This window comes from Cetorhinus maximus, chromosome 6 (assembly GCF_964194155.1).
Source record: "Cetorhinus maximus chromosome 6, sCetMax3.hap1.1, whole genome shotgun sequence".
Taxonomy (NCBI): Eukaryota; Metazoa; Chordata; class Chondrichthyes; order Lamniformes; family Cetorhinidae; genus Cetorhinus; species Cetorhinus maximus.
Genome location: NC_135884.1, coordinates 60,410,716 through 60,432,391, shown reverse-complemented (window position 1 = coordinate 60,432,391; position 21,676 = coordinate 60,410,716). Strand labels below are relative to the sequence as shown.

The following is a 21,676-nucleotide window of genomic DNA, read 5'->3' as shown; positions in this document are numbered from 1 at the left end:
AATGAAAAACCATCTTAACAAATGTCAGAATTCAGCTGGAAATTTTACTGCTGTGAAGTGCTGAGCATTCCCAGATTATAATGGCCTGCCATTCCTCTGACAACTCCTTTTATTTTCCAGTACATTGCTGGCAATTATATACAGGCCTTAAGGGCAACTTACATTTTTTTTCTGTATGAGCTGGAGAATTAAGTAAGATTATTACAAGTCACATTGAAATATACTAATTGTCATGAAAACTCACACACATATGCCGACTGGTTTTATAGACAAGCCTGATGTAGATTGACATTGGTGTGGAATTCAGGCCTGTTCTGACCTGAAATGTAATTAGACGGCTTGGGGTTTTCCATGAAAACGTTTCAAAATACGAGTTTGTTTCTAATCCAGCAGCGTGATGCACTGACTACTTTAGATTGTATTATTTCTAAGCCTGCATCCAGGTGCCAGGCAATGACCATCTCCAAGAGAGAATCTAATCTTGACATTCAATTGCATTGCCATCATCCACTATTAACATCCTGGAGATTTACCATTGGCCAGAAAATGAACTGGACTAGCCATATAAAATACTGTGGCTACAAGAGCAGGTCAGAGGCTAGGAATCCTGTGGCAAGTAACTCACCTCCTGACTCCCCAAGCCTGTCCACCATCTACAAGGCACAAGTCAGGAATGTGATGGAATACACTCCACTTGCCTGGATGAGTGCAACTCCCACAATAGTCAAGAAGCTCCACATCATGCAGGACAAAGCAGCCCACTTGATTGGCTCCCCATCCACAAAACATTCACTCCCTCCACCACCAACGCACAGTGCCAGCAGTGTACACCATACACAAGATGCATTGCAGGAACTCACCACAGCTCCTTAGACAGCACCTTCCAAACCCACGACCTCTACCATCTAGAAGGACAAGGGCAGCAGACACATGGGAACACCACCACCTGGAAGATTCCCCCCCCTCCAAAGCCACTCACCATCATGACTTGGTAATACATCATCAGTCCTTCACTGTCGCTGGGTCAAAATCTTGGAACTCCCTACCTACACCACATGGACTTCAGTGGTTCAAGAAGGCAGCTCAACATCACCTTCTCAAGGGAAATTAGGGATGGACAATAAATGCTGGCCTAGCCAACGATGCCCACATCCCATGAACAAATCAAAAAAGCATCTGTTTAAGCACACTACCGGTGAATGAGCCAATTCATTGCCTAGTTTGCATGGCCTATTCCTTGCTTCAGGGAAGCAGCTTGTCTCCTCCATATTTGCAGTACCATTAACCCCAATTAGCAGACCATGTTTAGAGCCATAGGAGTCCTTTTAGTAAATGTTGTACCAATACACCTCGTCACTGGACTTTAACCTTTGTCTATGTCCCAGATATTCCAGTATCTCGATCGTCGGAGAACAAACGTACAACCCAAGATGCATGCCGGGATCCCGTGGAAGTCCCAGCACACTGACTCCGTGGGAATTGCCCATGAAGTCTGAACTTCCAATGGGTCGTTCCCCTGCTCCCCAGGACCCTCTGAAAAGTAGCCGGAGACTTCGGACAGTTCTAACTTAATTATCTGGGTAGTTACCCAGGAAATGATAGATTAAAAAATCCTTGTGTAAGCCCTGAGTAACTATACAACTGCCCCCTCAGTCACTCACAATGATCACCCAGCTGCCCCCCCAACTACCCCAACTGACCACCCCGACTTCCCAACCCCTGAGAACTATCCCACCCAGCCAGTTCAGACCTGGCCTGACTTGACTACCCCCCAACCTGACCTGACTAACCTCCGACCTGACCAACCTCCGACCTGACCTCCCACTCACCCAACTTCCATCCTATCACCTTATCCACCTGCTGTTTTGTATGTTTTTCACGTGACCTATCTTGAGTAACTCTGGTCTGACTCAGGTAGGTTACTTCAAACTGCTTTACTAACACTATATACAAGATAGGCTTCAGAGTAGATATGTCTGTCAAGTGCAGGCTGTTCCATCTGCTCTTTAGCGTCTCTGGTGCATGACTGCTGATGTCACCATTACACCATGATACACATCACTAACTCATTACCATAACTATTAACCTATTATACTACACCTCCCACCTCACCCACCTACCACCCTAATCACCTGCTACCCCATCTACCTATCACCTCATCCACATGCCACCTTAACCCCCCCCCTCCTGCCTGCCACCCTATTCACTTACCTCACCGACCCTACTGACTTACCTCACCAACCTACCCACCCATTGACTAACATTCACACTGGACATTTGAACTTACCTTATGGCAGCTAGTGCCATAAACAGAGGGTTTGTTTTCTGCGCTGATCCTCTTCACTGCTCTCTGCGTTGATTCCTGCACTGACAGAGTTCTTCTGGCTGCTGCATCGGAAGTCGGGGTCTTTCAAACATATCCAGGTAAACGCGCCGCTTTCTGATCAACATCGGATGTAGCAGTTCCGACGCTGACTGGAAGGTTTGGGCCTATGTGTTATTATGAAGCAACGTTTCCAACAGTTGCCGCTTAAAATGGCCACTTACACATAGGAAACTAAAAGCTTAACAGTAACTATCATTTCACATGACTTGCACAGAACAAAGATCGTCAGCCGAAAACAACTCTGCATTCTTCATTTACATTCAGCACCATTAAGGGGAAATAGGCACAATTGCTGAGGTCAGTCACACCACTTGCTGCTTCTTCATTTTATATTGAGATATTTTCTCTGCCATTCGGATTAAATAAATACTTTAAATGGGAAGCACCAGTTCTCAGTCCTTTGAGAACCAATCAAACCATGCACTGATAATCAGGAAATCTAGCTGAAGTAGAGAGCTATGTAATGTGTGTAAAAATGAACAAACCCCAGAGTGCTCTCCAAATATTAATCTTTCAGTTACTTTCACCTAGCAGTTATAAGCCTATTAATGGAGCAATGTATATGGGTCATGGCAGAGCATTGAAATCAGATATCACTGTGTGGACAGCCATTGCACATGTTGTCACAAAATTTGTGTTGCTATTGGAAATGGTCTTAACTATTCTGGTAGTTTGTTCAATGCCTGCAATTGGTTCGAGGGATGTAACAAAGCACTTAAGCAACCAGCAGTCCAAAAAATATTTCCCTGCGATGCAAGGGATAAATCTAGCGTTGCCCGCATGGGGTGAATGGATAATGTTTGATGCCAGCATGGACCAGAAAATTACCATTTCTGGCCCTCTCTCTCATGCATGTCCCCTTCAAAGAAGCATCATATTGTTGACTTGACCCCATGCTGCTTCTGCTTAGATGGCCTATAAGATGTTAATAGCTCAACAAGATGTGACTTACATTGAGATGAAGTTGGTCTGTCCATTGGCCAATTCTGCGGTAGTCCCAGGTATTATTGCCAACAAGCTGATACTGGAAGATATCATAACGGCCTGGAGCATCACCTTTATCATCAAACATTACAGGGGTTCCAGCACTACCTAAGGAGAGTGGGAAACAAGAGCCAATGTAATTGATAGAACAAGTCACAGAGAAACCTATGGTCACTTAAAAATACATTTCATCATTCCACATGATTAATTAGCAAAGTCTACAATAAGCTACATTAAAGAGCATCTTTTTTTCAGTTTAGTGGAAGATTGGAACATGGCACAGAGCATTAGAACTAAACCACAGGAGGTCTTTAGGGAGAAGCAGACCAGTGAATGAAGCCACAAAATATTTTGTTTTTGCCCCAGTAATTTTCCATCTGCCTTTGAGAGATACTGTCTTGAGATGATGGCCTCAGCTGAGAAATCTTGGCTTGGATCCTGAAAGAGCTTCCTGTCACAAGATACTCCTCTTAGTAAACATTGGATCACTGTACAAGGTTGAAGCTGAGAAAATGATAAGAAAGGGTTTGCTTTTGTTCAATTTGGCACTTCCCTCATCCATATAGACGAGGACAAGCTCTGAAATATATTGTGTCTCTGTCCACTGTTAACTCTCTTTGTGACCACAGATACTGGTGCAAAATAATTCAAATTTATTTGGCATCTTATTATTTAAGCTTACAATTTTGGCCCACTTGTTTGTGTTATACTCTTATTAAATCAATTAACGGATTTAAGACAGCAATAAACATAGCCTTGGACTGTCTTCTGAGGTACGGACCAATATTTTACATGAAGAAAATAAGAAACTTGCATTTACACAAATCCTTTAACATCCTTCATGTGCGTTAAAGTGCTTAAGCCAATAAAATATTTTTTTTTATGGTAGTCACTGTTGTAATCTAAGTAAACAGTGCAGCCAATGATTTCCACCAACTTTTGTTTAGAAACAAAACAATTCCTGATTTCACTAAATGGTCTAACTTTAATTTTAAGATTATATCCCCTTGTTCTAAATTGTCCCACCAGAGGAAATGATTTCTCTGTATCTACCCTATTGAGTCCCTATTTCAAATACCTTGATGAAATTAACCCTCATTAATCTAAGTGCAAAGGAATATAAGCCAAGTTTATGCAAACTATCCCTGTAACTTAATGATTTAAGCCTCACTACCAAAACTGTAGACAGTATTCTAGATGTGATCTAGCAAATACTCTATACAACCTAAGTATGGATTCCTCACTTTTGAATTCTAACTTCTCTGAGATAAAGGCCAACATTGCTTTGTTTACCTTTTGTGCCTGTGTTTTCACTTTTATTAATTTATCCATGTACGTTTATATATACACACACACATGTGCATGTATGTATGTACGTATGTATATATTTTTGCTCCTGCAAAAAGATCCCTACATTACTGTTCTCAACCAGTTTCCAACCCATGTCACAAGGACACTTTCAATTCCATGTGCTCTCCTTTTTGCTCATAATTTTTTTGTGCAGAACCTTATCAAATCCCACTTGGAAGACCAGATAGATAGTCTCCATAGACACTGCCCTGTTCACCATATTAGTGATCTCCTCAAAAAATTTAGCTAGATTAGTCAGACAAACCCTACCCATTACAATGCACACGGACTCTTTTTGATCAATTGAGACTTGTTCAATTGCGCACTTCATCACTGATGATAGCTTCTAGCTTCACCATGAATGACATTCAACATACTAGTCTGTAGTTGCCTTGTTTCTCCCTCACTGTCTTCTTAAATAATGGAGTGGCATTTGTGATTTTCCAATTCAGACTCTGATTCTGAAACTAGTGAGCTTTGGAGAATTTTTAGCAAGAAAGAACTTGCAGTGTATAGTGCCTTTCGTGACCTGAGAATGTCCCAAAATGCTTTGCAAACAATGAAATACTTCTGAACTGTCATCGAAGTTGCAATGTTGAAAATGCAATGGCCAATTGATGCATAAAGGTCCCACATACAGCAATTAAATAAAAGACCAGGGAATATATTTTAATAATTATAGCCAATGCATGTTTAATATAATGTTTAAGGTACACGTGGAAAAATATGTTGGCTTTCTAAATGACAGAGTTCACCCAGATTTTGAAAACTTTGACTTTAACATGTTGTGAAAGCTTCACAAAATACAATCATGCAACAAGAAATTTTCTGCTGTCCTCAACCTTAGTTCCAGCAAACGACACTCTACTCTAATTTCATTAGAAGCCATAGCGCCTGAGTGAGGTGACCCTTTATTGTTCTAAGAATCTTGGTATTCCGTGTTTGTACTGTGGACTTTTCTTTAACTAGAATGGAACCAAAGGTACAAGAATTCAATCATTTCTGGCCTGAAAAGACATCAACACAAGAAAGATTTTCAGTTTCCTCCTGCAGCTTGAATTTAAACATCGTATCTAGAGTCAACTGGCCTTATTATTGGGTTGAAGGACAATTCAATCTATCCTGTACATAACTGGTCACAAACAAAATGCATCCCAGTGATAAGCGACTTTGCAAACTCTCAATGACTGTAATTCTACTTTGGCTCATTAATGCTACTCTATGAGGCTAGCTGTGATGGGAAGGTCATTGAAGCAATATAAGAATTCAAGGGATTATTTCAGCATGTGCCCTGAGGTGCTGGCTGACAATTCATTGCAATATTGAGGGAATTCTGCATTATTGGAGTCACGGTTTGGTTGTGATATCAAATTTGGGCCACATTGTGCCCATTCAGATAAACATAAAATATCCCACAACACTATTCAAAAAGAGCAAGAGCATTTCCAGTGTCTTGGTCAATATTTTTCCTTCACCCAAAAACACCACAAAAAGGTTTTGTGGTTATTAATTTAGTTTGCTGCATACAGGAGCTTTCTGTGCAACAAAAGGCAAATCCATTTGCTTGGATACCTATATTAACTAAAGGCTAAAAGCAACTTGTTGGATGTGAAGCACTTTAAGATATCCTGGAAATACGATAAACCAACAGGAATGGAAATTCCTTGTTTGTACGGCTGCAAATCATGAGGTAGAAATTCCAATAGAAATTGTGCAATCAGAAGTGTGTGGAACAAAACTTCTCATTGCTGCTTTGGCTACATTATGAAGTTGCCCCAAATCCTGGTCATAGGGTCATCATCACATTGAAGGCAGGTGCTTAATTCAGTAATGGCATCACAAGGGCGCCCACTCCTACTACACGGTGGAAGATATGAGTAACATCCCCAAAGTTCAAGAGAGTCGGGGGGCAGAGGTGAGTATGGTGGCCATCACCAAGCAGAAGGTGCTAGGAAAACTGAAAGGTCTGAAGGTGGATAAATCACCTGGGCCAGATGGATTACACCCCAGAGTTCTGAAGGAGCTAGCTGAAGAGATAGTGGAGGCGTTAGTGGTGATCTTTCAGGAATCACTGGAGTCAGGGAGGGTCCAGAGGACTGGAAAATCGCTAATGTAACCCCCCTGTTTAAGAAGGGAGTGAGGCAAAAGACGGGAAATTACAGGCCGATTAGCCTGACCTCGGTCGTTGGTAAGATTTTAGAGTCCATTATTAAGGATGAAATTTCAGAATACTTGGAAGTGCATGATAAAACAGGGCAAAGTCAGCATGGTTTCATCAAGGGGAGGTCATGCCTGACAAGTCTGTTAGAATTCTTTGAGGAGGTAACGAGTAGGTTAGACAAAGGAGAGCCAATGGATGTTATCTACTTGGACTTCCAGAAGGCCTTTGACAAGGTGCCGCACAGGAGGCTGCTCAGTAAGTTAAGAGCCCATGGTGTTAGAGGCAAGGTACTAGCATGGATAGAAGATTGGTTGTCTGGCAGGAGGCAGAGAGTGGGGATAAGGGGGTCCTTCTCAGGATGGCGGCCGGTGACTAGTGGAGTTCCGCAGGGGTCAGTGTTGGGACCACAACTTTTCACTTTATACATTAATGATCTAGATGAAGGAACTGAGGGCATCCTGGCTAAGTTTGCAGATGACACAAAGATAGGTGGAGGGGCAGGTAGTATTGAGGAGGTGGGGAGGCTGCAGAAGGATTTGGACAGGTTAGGAGAATGGGCAAAGAAGTGGCAGATGGAATACAACGTGGGGAAGTGTGAGGTCATGCACTTTGGCAGGAAGAATAGAGGCATAGACTATTTTCTAAATGGGGAGAGAATTCAGAAATCTGGAGTGCAAAGGGACTTGGGGAGTCCTAGTCCAGGATTCTCTTAAGGTTAACTTGCAGGTTGAATCGGTAGTTAGGAAAGCAAATGCAATGTTGACATTTATTTCGAGAGGACTAGAATATAAAAGCAGGGATGTGCTGCTGAGGCTTTATAAGGCTCTGGTCAGACTACATTTAGAATATTGTGAGCAATTTTTGGCCCCGTATCTCAGGAAGGATGTGCTGGCCCTGGAGAGGGTCCAGAGGAGGTTCACGAGAACGATCCCAGGAATGAAAGGCTTAACATATGAGGAACATTTGAGGACTCTGGGTCTATACTCGATGGAGTTTAGAAGGTTGAGGGGGGATCTGATTGAAACTTACAGAATACTGAAAGGCCTGGATAGAGTGGACGTGGGGAAGATGTTTCCATTAGTAGGAGAGACTAGGACCCGAGGGCACAGCCTCAGAGTAAAGGGAAGACCTTTTAGAACAGAGATGAGGAGAAACTTCTTTAGCCAGAGAGTGGTGAATCTATGGAATTCATTGCCACAGAAGGCTGTGGAGGCCAGGTCATTGAGTGTATTTAAGACGGAGATAGATAGGTTCTTGATTGGTAAGGGGATCAAAGGTTACGGGGAGAAGGCGGGAGAATGGGGTTGAGAAACTTATCATCCATGATTGAATGGCGGAGCAGACTCGATGGGCCGATGGCCTAATTTCTGCTCCTATGTTTTATGGTCTACATGGCCAGATTTCATAGCAACTCTTGGCTCCTCCAGCTGGATTCCAACATGTTGCAGTGTCTAAAACACTTGCTGCATCCTGGTCCTGTGGAAGCCACTCACTGGAATGGCAATTGAGCCCTATGTGGTAACCATCTGGCAGTGGACAGAGGAAGCATTCATATCCAACTCCAGCCCCCACCCCCTCTCAATCCCAAGCCACGCATCAGAGTTTGTTGTGCCTTGAACAATGTGGTGGGAATTCCAACTTCTTTTACCTCCGCTGACTCCATATTCAAAAACCTTGCCACAAAACCGGGGTATTTCTGGGTTCAAATATTTAACCATTATAATACCCTAAAAATTATCACTAAGAAAAATCATGGCACTTTTCCACATACAATTTGTTATTATTTTTATTGCTAATGCATAATTAATTGTGGGATCCGAATTCAAGACTTTTGGGTGTCAGGTTTTATCCAAGATATTTCCCCTCCCTGTGCAATTACACAATGGTCCTATTAATAGGATTTCTGAGTTTTATCTTAAGGTGATTGTATTAACACAATGCTAACATTTTCACAAGCCTTAAATATGATTTTATTTTTGTTTATTTTTTTCATGGGATGTGGGCGTCGCCAGCAAGGCCAACATTTGTTGGGCATCCCTAACTGCCCTTGAACTGAGTGGCTTGGGTAGCCATTTTGGAGAGCAGTTAAGAGGCAACTACATTGCTGTGGGTCGGGTGTCACATGAAGGCCAGGCCAGGTAAGGATGGCAGATTTCCTTCCCTAAAGGGCAATAGTGAGCCAGATGGATTTTTACAACAATTGATGATCGTTTCACGGTTACCATTACTGAGACCAGCTTTTAATTCCAGATTTTTTTTTTAATTAATTGAATTCAAATTCCACCAACAGCCATGATGGGATTTGAACCTGTGCTACCAGAACATTAGACTGGGCCTCTGGATTACTAGCCCGGTGTCATTACCACTATTCTACCATCTCCCAATAATGAATACATTGAATATGTAAATGCTGGCATTCTCTAAGTTCCTAACTAGGTAATTTGGTAGTACACATCATAAACATTACAGCATCCTTTATAAATCTTACAAAAATTGCAATATTTGCCTTAAAATTAGAAAACTTCAAGAAATTATTTTGCCGCTCTCTTCAGTAAAATGCTGTGGTTTGAATATTAAAGAAAATCACAACACTGATTCATATGAAGGATGTTAGCTCCATTTGAGTGCATCATTTTATAATAACAGTACTACTGCCCTGCCATTACCATCTGTTTTCTTCTTAAATAATTCCCAAATCATCCTCTTGACACATTAACTTCCTAAGCCGTAATTTTTGTAGACTTCATTAATGATCACGAAAACTATCAGAGTTGGAACTTCTGTTCCCACAGGGCAGTAGTTTCATCCTATTTCAACCCTCCTCCCAATATACAGCTATCAAGTGTTAGCCAACCCCAGCAAACTCTAGACTTCTTGACAAAAGGTACACAAAGCCATTATCACCAAGAGAGAAATGTCAATCTCTGATTATATTTTTATTTATTCAATTGCAGGATGTGGACATCACTGGCAGGTCAGCATTTGTTGCCCATCCCTAATTGCCCTTGAGAAAGTAGTGTTGAGCTGCCTTTTTGAACATTTGCAGTCCATATGGTGTAGGTACACCCACGGGGTTGTCAGGAATGATTCACTCTCCAACGCACCATCTCTCATCCTCCCCATTTTACTCATTTCATGATTACCAATTATCCAAGCATTTTAATCTACAACAACAGATAAGTTAAATTCTTCCAGATTCCTTTCTTTATTGTAACTTACTTATTAAGCTCATGGAAAATTTGCGGTTAATTTTTTTTCACATGTTAATAAAACATTTTACAATTAGAAGAGCCAACCATTGACAAATCCCTTGGTCTTTTTTTGCATTTAAATCAATACCTTAAGAACTCTATATATTTTTTTAAACTTTGATATGAAAAGATTGGTTTTCTCTCCTTTCTGCCTAGGGTTTCCAACCCTCCAGATTGGCCTGAAATCTCAGGAATTAAAGATTAACCTCCAGGACACTGCTGTGAGCAACCCACATGAAAAACCAATTAGAGTCACAGGGCAGAATTTTTCACTTGGTGTGCGGGCACATGCACAACATGTTCGAGCGTGAAATAGCGCTTAATGACATCGGGTGAGCGTCCCGACGTCATCATGCAATTGCGCGATATTTCGTTTAGTGGGCGCACACGATAGTCAGCAGCACGCCCACCGACAATTAAGAGGCTTATTAAAGCCATTAATGTATTAATCAACCGTGATTTTTCACTGCCTGTCCAACGTTATGGGTGGGCAAATTAGCCAGGCAGCCTTTGCCTTTTTGAGGAAACCTCATCCAAGGGCGGGATGAGGTTTCCACTGTTAATTTAAAAACATATAAAAATGTTTGTACAGAATTTTCATCTTGTATATGCTCAGGTGACTGTTTCTGATGCATGGGCATTTTTTCCGGAGTTTAATATCTGTTATTACTGAATTTAAATTCTTCAGCTCCCTGAGGCAGCTCTCTGTCTTCAGGGAGCTTTCTGTGAGCGCTCCTCCGTGCCGAGTTCAGCGTTGCCCTCCTCTCGCCCCCACCCCGGCAACACTAAGCCTTTCAGTGCACTTTTCACACTGGCTGGCCGTTAATTGGGCAGACAGCGTGAAATCGAGGTCAGGGGCCGATTGCAGATGGCGGCCAGTTTATCGGCCGCTCCCGGGCCCTCCAACCGCACCCGCATGCCAAACTCAAAATCCTGCCCACAGAGTAACTTATGGTACAGGAGGCGGCCATTTGGTCCATCGATTTCACGCCAGCTGTCCACAGAGCGATCCAGTCAGTCCTACTCCCCATGGTTGTTATTTTTTTTTAAATTGATTTGAACACTTCAGCTTTATAACTGATAAATGGATGTGAAAAAGGGCTGTTAGAATAAGTGAAGAATCATCCAATTGAGTAATTCCAGTTCTCCTTCTGATTGATGTAGGAAGGTGGGATGCCAGGAAAATGGGTGTGTTGGGCTTTATTGGTGGAAGTGTAAGGTCATGGTAATTTGAGCCAGGAGGTCATGTGATGAAACCTCCTGGAAGGCACTGAACTGGAGCTGACAACTCTACTTTGCCCCATTTTGTTGTGTGAACATGATTTTTGGGCAGACCTCAGTTTAGGTAGCCAGAGCTCCCATTGAAAATGGGCAGGAACTTCATAACTGGGCAAAGGAGCAAGCTGAACATTGACTCTGCTACATAAACCTGGCAGAAGACAAGGCCTCATGCTACCTGCAGTGGAAGGGTTTTTAGAAGGCACACCCCTTTTCAAGGTAAGCGTATTTAGCCTTTTGTTTTAATCTGCTCATGGGATGTGGCAAGGCCAGCATTTGTTGCCCATCCCTAATTGCCCAAGAAGGTGGTGGTGAGCTGCCTCCTTGAACTGTTGAAATCCACGTGCTGTAGGTAGGCCCGCAGTGCTATTAGAGAAGTAGATCTTGAATTTTGACTTAGTGACGATGAAGGAATGGCAATTTAGCTCCAAGTCTGGGTGGTGTGTGACTTGGAGGGGAAGTTGGAAGAGGTGGAATCCCCATGCATCTGCTGTCTTTATTCTTCTAGGTGGTAAAGGTCATGGGTTTGGAAGGTGCCTTTGAAGGAAGCTAGGTAAAGAGTGGAGCGGAGTTTACCTGGGAGGGAGGTAGCGCTGGAATTCGAAATGAGCGACGTCAGGACAAGGGAGAGAGCTGATTGGTAGGTAGTGGGTAGGTTGTTTTTTTCACTTTATAGCAACATTACAGAAGGTGAGAGTCTCAGCATTTGTTTTTTTTTAAACTATATGGTTTTCTATTTGGCTTAAATTTAAGGAAATAGTCTTTTAATTAAAAACAAAGTATGCCAAGGGAACTCAGCCGCATGTGTTGTACAGAATGCAGCATGTGGGAATTCTTAGACACTCCTTGCAGCCTGCGTGACCGGTTTGACCAGCCTGAGCAACGAGTTTCAGAACCTGGGCGTCAGCTCGAGACACAGCGGTGCATCCGTGAGGCTGAGGATTACGTGGATAGCATATTTTTAGATGTGGTCACTCCGCAGCTTAAGAAAGTGAAATCAGATGGAGAATGGGTAAACACCAGTCAGAAGAAGGGAGGCAGTTAGGTAGTCAAGAAAGCCCCAGAGTGCATCTCACTCAAGAACCGTTTTTCTGTGTAGAAAAATGGTGAGGGTGAAGGTTCCTCTGGAGAGTGCGGCCAGAGCCAAGATTATGGCACTGTGGGTGGTTCAGCTGCACATGGCGGGAGGAGTAAGAGTGCAAGAGCAATAGTGGTAAGAGACTCAATAGTGAAGGGTGAAGACATGCGCTTCAGCGGCTGTAGATGTGACTCCAGGATGGTGTGTTGCCTCCCTGGTGCCAGGGTCAAGGATGACACAGAACAGCTGCAGGGCATTCTGAAGGGGGAGGGCATACAGTCAGAGGTCTTGGTTCACATTGGTACCGATGACATAGGTAGAAAGAGGGATGAGGTCCTGCAACAAGAATTCAGGGAGCTAGGTAGCAAATTAAAAGCAGGACCTCAAGGGTTGTAATCTCTGGGTTACTCCCTGTGCCATGTGCTAGTGAGTATAAGAATAGGAGGATAGAGAGGATGAGTGCATGGCTGAAGAGGTTGTGCAGGAGGGAGGGCTTTAGTTTCCTGGATCACTGGGTATGTTTCTGGCGAAGGTGGGCCCTGTACAAGTCAGACAGGTTGCACCTGAACCGGAACGGGACCAACATCTTTGCTAGTGCTGTTGGGTAGGGAGTGGGGTGCGGTTGAACTAATATGGCAGGGGGATGGGATACAGGGTGGAGATACAGTAGGGGGTGATGCACAGACAAATATAGAAGAGAAACTAAATCAGTCTGGAAGGCAGGGCAAATACAGATCTGTTAAGGCACAAGGGAATAATGCAAGGCTGGCTTGCATCTATTTTAACATTAGGAGTCTTACAAGTAAGGCAGATGAATTGAGAGCATTGATTAACACATGAAAATATGATATTCTTGCTAACACAGATACATGGTTGAGGGAAGGGCAGGACTGGCAACTCAATATTCCAGGGTATAGGATCATCAGGTGTGATGGTGGGGGCAGGGGGATAAAAGCAGACATGGAATTGCACTATTGATCAAGGAGTCAATTACTGTAGTGAGGAGGGATGTTATCTTATAACGTTCCTCAAATGAGGCCATATGGGTAGAACTTAAAAACAAAAAGGGGGATATTACATTGCTGGGAGTGTACTACAGGCCTCTAAACAGTCAGGGGGAAATAGAGGAGCAGATATGTAGGCACATCTTAGAGAAGTGGAAAAATAATGGGGTAATAATAGTAGGGGATTTCAACTTCCCCAGTATTAACTGGGATAGTCTTAGTATGAAAGGCTTGTGGTGGGGGCAGAATTCTTAAAGTGCATCAGGGAGAGCTTTTTGAGCCAGCACGGAGAAAGTTCTACAAGAGAAGGGGTGGTACTGGACCTAATCTCAGGGAATGAAGCCGGGCAAGTGGTAGAAGTGTCAGTGGGGGAGCATTTTGGGAATAGTGACCATAAATCTAAGATTTAAGGTAGTTATGGAAAAGGACAAAGATGGTCCAGAAATAAAGGTTTTGAATTGGGGAAAGACCGATTTTATTATGATAAGACAGGATCTGGCTAAAGTGGACTGGGAGCAGCTACCTGCAGGAAAATCTACATCAGACCAGTGGGAGTCATTCAAAAAGGAAATAGTGAGAGTTCAGGGCCAACGTGTTCCCATAAAGGTGAAGAGTAGGATCAACAAATCCAGGGAGACCTGGATGTCAAGCGATATAGAGGACTGGATAAGGAGAAAAATGGAGGATTATGGAAGATTCAGAGGGTTGAAAACAGTGGAAGCCCTAAAGGAGTATAGAAAGTGTAAGGGGTACTTAAAAAAGTCATTAGGAGACTGAAGAGGGGGCATGAAATAACACTAGCAGGCAAGATAAAGGAAAATCCTAAGGCATTTTATAAATATATTAAGGGCAAGAGGAAAGAGTAAGGCCCATTAGGGACCAAAGTGGCAACCTGTGTGTGGAGCCGGAGGACGCAGGTGAGGTTTTAAATGATTACTTTTCATATGCGTTCACTATGGAGAAGGATGATGTAGGTGCAGAAATCAGGGAGGGAGACTGAGATATACTTGAACAAATTAACATTGAAAGGGAGGAGGTATTAGCAGTTTTAACGAGCTTAAAAGTGGATAAATCTCCAGGCCCAGATGAGATGCATCCCATGCTGCTATGTGAGGCAAGGGAAGAGATTGCAGGGGCTCTGACACTAATTTTCAAATCCTCTCTGACCACAGGAGAGGTGTCAGAGAACTGGAGGACAGCCAATGTGCCACCATTATTCAAGAAGGGTAGCAGGGATAAACAAGGTAATTACAGGCCAGTGAATCTCGCATCAGTAATAGGGAATCTATTGGAAAAAATTCTGAGGGACAGAATTAACCTCCACTTGTAGAGGCAGGGATTAATCAGGGATAGTCAACATGGTTTTGTCAGGGGGAGATCATGTCTAACAAATTCAACTGAATTTTTCAAGGAGGTGACTAATTGTGTAGGTGAGGGTAGTGCAGTTGATGTAGTCTACATGGACTTCTGTAAGGATTTTGACAAGGTCCCGCATGGAGAATGGTCAAGAAGGTAAGAGCCCATGGAATTCAGGGTAATTTGGCGAATTGGATCCAAAATTGGCTTAGTGGCAGGAGGCAGAGGGTGATGGTCGAAGGTTGTTTTTGCGATTGGAAGCCTGTGACAAGTGGTGTACCACAGGGATCGGTGCTGGGACCCTTGCTGTTTGTAGTGCACATTAATGATTTAGATGTGAATATAGGAGGTATGATCATTAAGTTCGCAGATGACATGAAAATTGTTGGTGTCGTAAATAGCGAGGAGTATCCGCCTTCGATTACAGGATGATATAGATGGGCTGGTAAGATGGGCAGAGCAGTGGCAAATGGAATTTAATCCTGAGAAGTATGAGGTGATGAATCTTGGGAGGACTAACACAGCAAGGGAATACGCAATGAATGGTAGGACCCTAGGAAGTACAGAGGATCAGAAGAACTTTGGTGTAACATGTTCATAGATCCCTGAAGGCAGCAGCACAGTTAATAAGGTGGCTAAGAAGGCATATGGGATACTTGTCTTTATTAGCCGAGGCATAGAATATAAGAGTAGGGGTGTTATGTTGGAGCTGTATAAAATGCTAATTAGGCCACAGCTGGAGTACTGTGTGCAGTTCTGGCCACACAATAGGAAGGATATGATTGCACTGGAGAGGGTGCAGAGGAGATTCACCAGGATCTTGCCTGGGCTGGAGCACTTCAGCTATGAAGAGAAACTGGATAGGCTAGGGTTGCTTTCCTTAGAGCAGGGAAGGCTGAGGGGGGACCTGATAGAGGTATACAAAATTATGAAGGACATAGGTAGGGTAGATAGGAAGAAACTTTTTCCCTTAGCGGAGGTGTCAGTAACCAGGAGGCATAGATTTAAGGTAAGGGACAGGAGGTTTTGTGGGGATTTGAGGGAATTTTTTTCACCCAGAGGGTGGTTGGAATCTGGAACATACTGCCTGAGGGGGTGGTAGAGGCAGGAACCCTCACAACATTTAAGAAGTATTTAGATGAGCACTCGAAATGCCAAAGCATACAGGGCTATGCGTCAAGTGCTGGAAAATGGAATTAGAATAGATAGGTGATTGATGGCTGGCATGGACACGATGGGCTGAAGTGTCCGTTTCTGTGCTGTATAACTCTATGAGCCTTGGCATTTTGATGCAGTGCATCACATGTGGTACAGACTGCTGCCGTTGTGTGCCTTTGATGAAGGGAGCGGATGTTTAAGGTGACAGATGGGCTGCTTTGTCCTGGATGGCAAAAGCTTCTTGAGTGTTGTGGGAACTGCACTTATCCAGGCAAGTGGCGAGTATTCCATCACACTCCTTACTTGTGCCTTGTATACGGTGGACAGGCTTTGGGGAGTCAGAAGGTGAGCTACTCACCACAAAATTCACAACCTTTGACCCACTCTTGTAGCCACAGTATTTGTGTTTGACTCAGTTAAGCTTTGGTCAATGGTAACCCCCAAGAAGTTGATGATGGAAGAATCAGCGATGGTAATGCCACTGAACTTCAACGGGAGATGGTTAGATTTTCTCTTGTTGGAGATGATCATTGCCTGGCACTTGTGTGGCATAAATGTTACTTGCCACTTATCAGTCCAAGCCTGAATGTTGCCTAGGTCTTACTGCATACAGGCATGGACTGCTTCAGTACTTGGGGAGTAATGAATGGTACTGAACACATCCCCACTTCTGACTTTATGTTGGAGGGAAGGTCATTGATGAAGCAGCTGAATATGGCTGGGCCTAGAACACTACGCTGAGGAACTCAAGTGATAATGTCCTTGGGACTGAGATGATTGACCTCCAACAACCACAGCCATCTTCATTTGTACTAGGTATGACTTTAGCCAGTAGAGAGATTTCTCCCATTCCCATTGACTTCAATTTTGCAATGGATTGTTGATTCCACACTCTGTTAAATGCCTTTTAAAGTCCAGAGATGCTTGTGCTGGTTACTATAAGAAGGGCTCAAAACACCCCTTTACCTGCAAATACTTTAGGTCACAGGATTCCTTATGGCAAACCCTCGTGTGCCTATAACAGAGATTACAGGAAAACTATTGAATAAATAAATGCACCCAGTGCCAAGGTTCATGAAAGCCTAAACTGATTTGGGAATCAGTGTAACTATTCACTTTCTCAGAGTCTGGATCAGTGGAGGGGAGGATGCCAGGCTTTGCTGCTAGGAAGCCAGTGGCTCCCATGTTGCACAGAGCTTGCACATGTTCAGGGACAGTAATGGTTAGCTGTGGCTAGAAACTTGGCTGCACTAATCCACCAGCCTGCTGCAATGCTGACCCATGGGATGGTGCTGTAAAATGACATTGATGCAGCATGAACCTGATGTTAGCAACCATCAAAATAGAAGCCAAATGTTGGGCTCGACTGCCACTTCTCTGCAGGCCCATTTTCCCTTTCCCACAATTTCCTGCCCCTTCAATCTTGGCAAAGGTTTCTCATGTGTTGAGATGTCATTTTTTAAAAAAATTCATTTATGGGATGTGGGCTTCACTGGCTGGGCCAGTATTTATTGCCCATCCCTCATTGGCTTTGAGAAGGTGGTGGTGAGCTGCCTTCTTGAACCGGTGCAGTCCATGTGGTGTAGGTACACCCACAGTGCTGTTAGGAAGGGAGTTCCAGGATTTTGACCCAGCGACTGTGAAGAAACTGTGATATATTTCCAAGTCAGGGTGGTGAGTGACTTGGAGTGGAACTTCCAGGTGGTGATGTTTCTATGTATCTGCTGCCCTTGTCCTTCTAGATGGGTAGTGGTTGTGGGTTCGGAAGTTGCTGTCTAAGGAGCCTTGGTGAGTTTCTACAGTGCTGCAGAAGCTTTCAAAATGTTTGTCCCCTTCCTTGTGACCCTTCCCCTTTAATTTGTCCCATCGTTTTAAATTTGACTTTCGTCTAATTTTCATTCTCCTTCACTGGAGCTTGGCTCCTGGAATTTTGACTCATACGCAATTGAGATAAGACACAAAAGTTATTTTCTATTAGCAGTTGGGATTCCAGGGGTGGATAAAGGAATCATTAAGTGGTGCAAACTAGACTAGAACTGTTTTACACATTAAAGGTAAAATCATATTCACTTAAATGTCGGCAAGCAGGGGCATCATGAATAAAACACATTTACTCCTGTTCCCAGATCTCAAATCCACTCTCCAGTCAAGTGAGCTTCAGCATCTGGAGTAAAGTATTGAAGAATTTCCCAAAACAACCTTTACACACTGACTTTAACATAATATGTCCCAAGGAGCTTTCACAGGAGCATAATAAGACTGTAATTGGTGCCCAGGTAAAGGAGGACACGTTGAGGGCAAGTGACCAAAAGCTGGATCAAAACGTGGCCAAGGTTTTGAGGGGAAGAGAAAGACAGACAGGTTTAGGGAGGGCATGCCAGAGATTCATTTACATTATTTAAATAAGTAAAATATACAATTTTCATAAGTACATTCAATATCAAAATAAAAGCTTCCCAACAAATGGGCACATTGGCTTTAAAGCTATCAAATCTGTTAAGTAGTTTTCATTTGGAGGAAGCACAGTGTTCCACCTCAGTGGTCTTACTGTTGATTCATTAGAATTACATGGATTAGACCACCATTTAAGGAGCAGTATTTGCAATGCAAATGTCTTTGACCTGGGCTGCCTCTGCCTGCCAGTTACAAAGAGGTGAAAGGGCCTTACAATGTGAAAATAAACCAAGTAGAGGAAATGTGAATAACTAGAGCACTATATATAGTGTGCTGAATTGAATAAAACTACAAATACAGCATATATTTAACATAACTTACTTATTTATAATTAACGTCAAGGCTTCTTTTGGGAATAAAGTATAAATTTATTAATGGTTCTCCAAAATAATTAACTTCCTTTGGCACAAACTACTTGGTTCTGTGTGGATACATTAATCCACAAGAGAAATGAAACTGATCACAAGTTCGCTGTTAAAAATGACAATTTTAGCAAATATCAAGTGTTAATATCTCAGCAATAGAATGAAGGAATGCAAGTTAATGTTTTTAAACTTAATTTATATAACAAGGAAAACATGCAGGCGCTGGGCATCTGAAATAAAATGCTGGAAACATTCAGCAAGTCAGGCAGCACCTGTGGAGACAGAAGCATAGGGTTAATGTTTCAAGTCATTGACTTTTCATGAAAGATGTTGGCTGACTTGCTGAGTGTTTCCAGCATTCTCTGCTTTCATTCCATGTTCAATTTACCTCATCAGTTGCTCTACCCATTATTTCATTTTCTGAATCACCACAATTTTTTCCTGAACTCCCCAAGGAAATAAATGACAATATCAATCTATTCAACCTCACACCCCCATTGTGTAGCCAGAGTCCCAGTCGCACAAGCACCATCATGCTTCGTGCAGTATTTGATAATCTTTCTCCGTGCTTATCTTTGGAACCTTTAAACCTATTTCTAATCAAATATTTATCTAGCTCTTTTGAAAAGCAGTCGATCAACATGACATTAACTGCTGTTGCCTCTGGTCTGCTTCACACAGTCACTACTCTGTAGTGAGAAGTGGTCCTAATCTCTATCTTCTCTTTGAGGCTAGTTTGAACTCTGCCCTCTAGTTCTGCATTCAGTCTAACTCATGTGCCCAATTTGTCTCTTGTTTTCAATATCTCCCAGCTTTGTTTTTAAAAGAAGCTACAGCATATCTTTGATATCTTTCCTCCAATGAAAATAAATAATTCACTACTTTGAATATTGAAAAGAAATATAGTTGTTTCCCTCAGTTTCTATGGTGTTGCATACAGCCACAGCCACCCCAACAGGTCCAGTATTGGATAAAATGAGCCAAGCACTTTTATTTTCATTTATTCATTCAGGGCATGTGGGTGTTGCTGGCGAGGCCAGCATTTATTGCCCATCCCTAATTGCCCTCGAGAAGGTGGTGGTGAGCCACCTTCTTGAACCACTGCAGTCCATGTGGTGTAGGTACATCCTCAGTGCTGTTAGGGAGGGAGTTCCATTATTTTAACTCAGCAACAGTGAAGGAACAGTGATCTTCTTCCAGGTCAGGATGGCGTGTGGCTTGGAAGGGAACTTGCAGGTGGTGGTGTTCACATGTATCTGCTGCCCTAGTCCTTCTAGATGGTAGAGGTTGCGGGTCTGGAAGGTGCTGTCGAAGGAGCCTGGTGAGTTGCTGCAGTACATCTTGGAGACAGTACACACTGCTGCCACTGTATGCTGGTGGCGGAGGAAGTGAGTGTTTAAGGTGGTGGATGGGTGCCAATCGAGTAGGCTGCTTTACCCCGGAGTCAAGCTTCTGAGTGAGTGCTGTTGGAGTTACACTCATCCAGGGAAGTGGGAGGTATTCCATCACACTCCTGACTTGTCTAACTATGGGGAGTCAGGAGGTAATTTACTTGCCACAAAATTCCCAGCCTCTGAACATGTCTGCCCTTGTGTCAAGTTCTGGCATGGAAATAAGAGGCAGATTATAGAAGGTCAAGAACATTCAAGTGGCATTGTTGCGCACCTCCAATGCTTTGCCACTTAGTATCTAATCTTCTAGTTTCTCCCAGTTAATTCTACCAAGAGAACAGGATTTCATTTTACTCTTTATACTTTAGCTACATTTTTTCTTTTTCTCCTCCCCTCTGCCTACTTATGGAATGCTTCTTTCCCGATGAAGACTCCAGGAGGGAAAACTAATGTTCCACCTCTAGCCAGGAACGGTGTGTGGCAGGTTATCTGGACGAGCACTAATTAAGTCTCTCTGACCCTCTGGTCTTAGCCTTTGTATTGTCTGCCTTGTTTTTATTTTCAATAACTAACTTGTAAGCATCACCAAGAGATCACAGCAAGCTCTTTCAACAAGGAAAGTAAATTGCAGAAAGTGCCTTCAAGTGATTTTTGTTGAATAGTGTAGAACTTTCCACAATCACCTGTAGAATATCCAATTCCCCACAATAACCTAGGTTTTGAAGCAAAGCAATTTAAAATGATTGTTCAGCTCAAAGGCAGAATCTGAAGAGATTTGATGTGGGCTGCTCAGGATTATTTTGGAAACATTTAGAATTTCAGCCAATTCAAGCCTTTTTTATTCAGCTTACCTGTTTCTTTATCCATGCATACAGGGGCATTTTGACTTGCTTAGTTCCATTTGTACAGGCAAGATGCCATGTTGTGCTGTATTACCTCAAAAACAAGGACAGCAAAGGTCTCCCTGCTTATTTTGTGAAGTTTTCATTTCATGCTCAGGCTAAAGCTATAAATGGGAATTTACTTCAAGTCGTACTTTGTTTTTTAAGAAGCAAAAACAAATCCATCAAATAACAACAGTCTTTAATTCTCACCAAATCTTTGGTGGCCTATTGGTGTGGTGGCAGATCCGGGATTTATCCTGTTTCAAATTATAAGAAACTCTATACTACACATTTCCCTTTAGTTTATACCTTCTCTCATTGCAACAATTCAAAATGCTCAGTTTTCTGAAAGGCATTTCTGTTGCCATTGTGTATCTATTGAGGGCATTTTGGCCTGTATCTTGCTGGAAAAATAATGGTGTCACCAACACATGCTATGCCAAACCAACCAGCAAATTCAGGGGGTTGAGGGAGATGGTGTGAATCGTCAATCTCCAGAATCTGCTAGTTGATTGTTGCTGTTCCACCATTTGCTTCTCACAAGCGGCAACTCGCTCTAACTTCTCCGTTATTTTT

At 42.8% G+C, this 21,676-nt stretch overlaps 1 protein-coding gene across 3 annotated transcripts in view; it reads right to left on the bottom strand.

Annotated features, from left to right (window-relative positions):
• The window catches only part of LOC144681777 (metabotropic glutamate receptor 7-like), a 697,320-nt gene that overhangs the window by 245,688 nt on the left and 429,956 nt on the right, over positions 1-21,676 (bottom strand). For all 3 annotated transcript variants that reach the window (XM_078543769.1, XM_078543768.1, XM_078543771.1), the window contains one exon: positions 3,339-3,478. In XM_078543769.1, the coding sequence (XP_078399895.1) occupies positions 3,339-3,478 (140 nt within the window). The remainder of the gene's footprint in view (positions 1-3,338; positions 3,479-21,676) is intronic.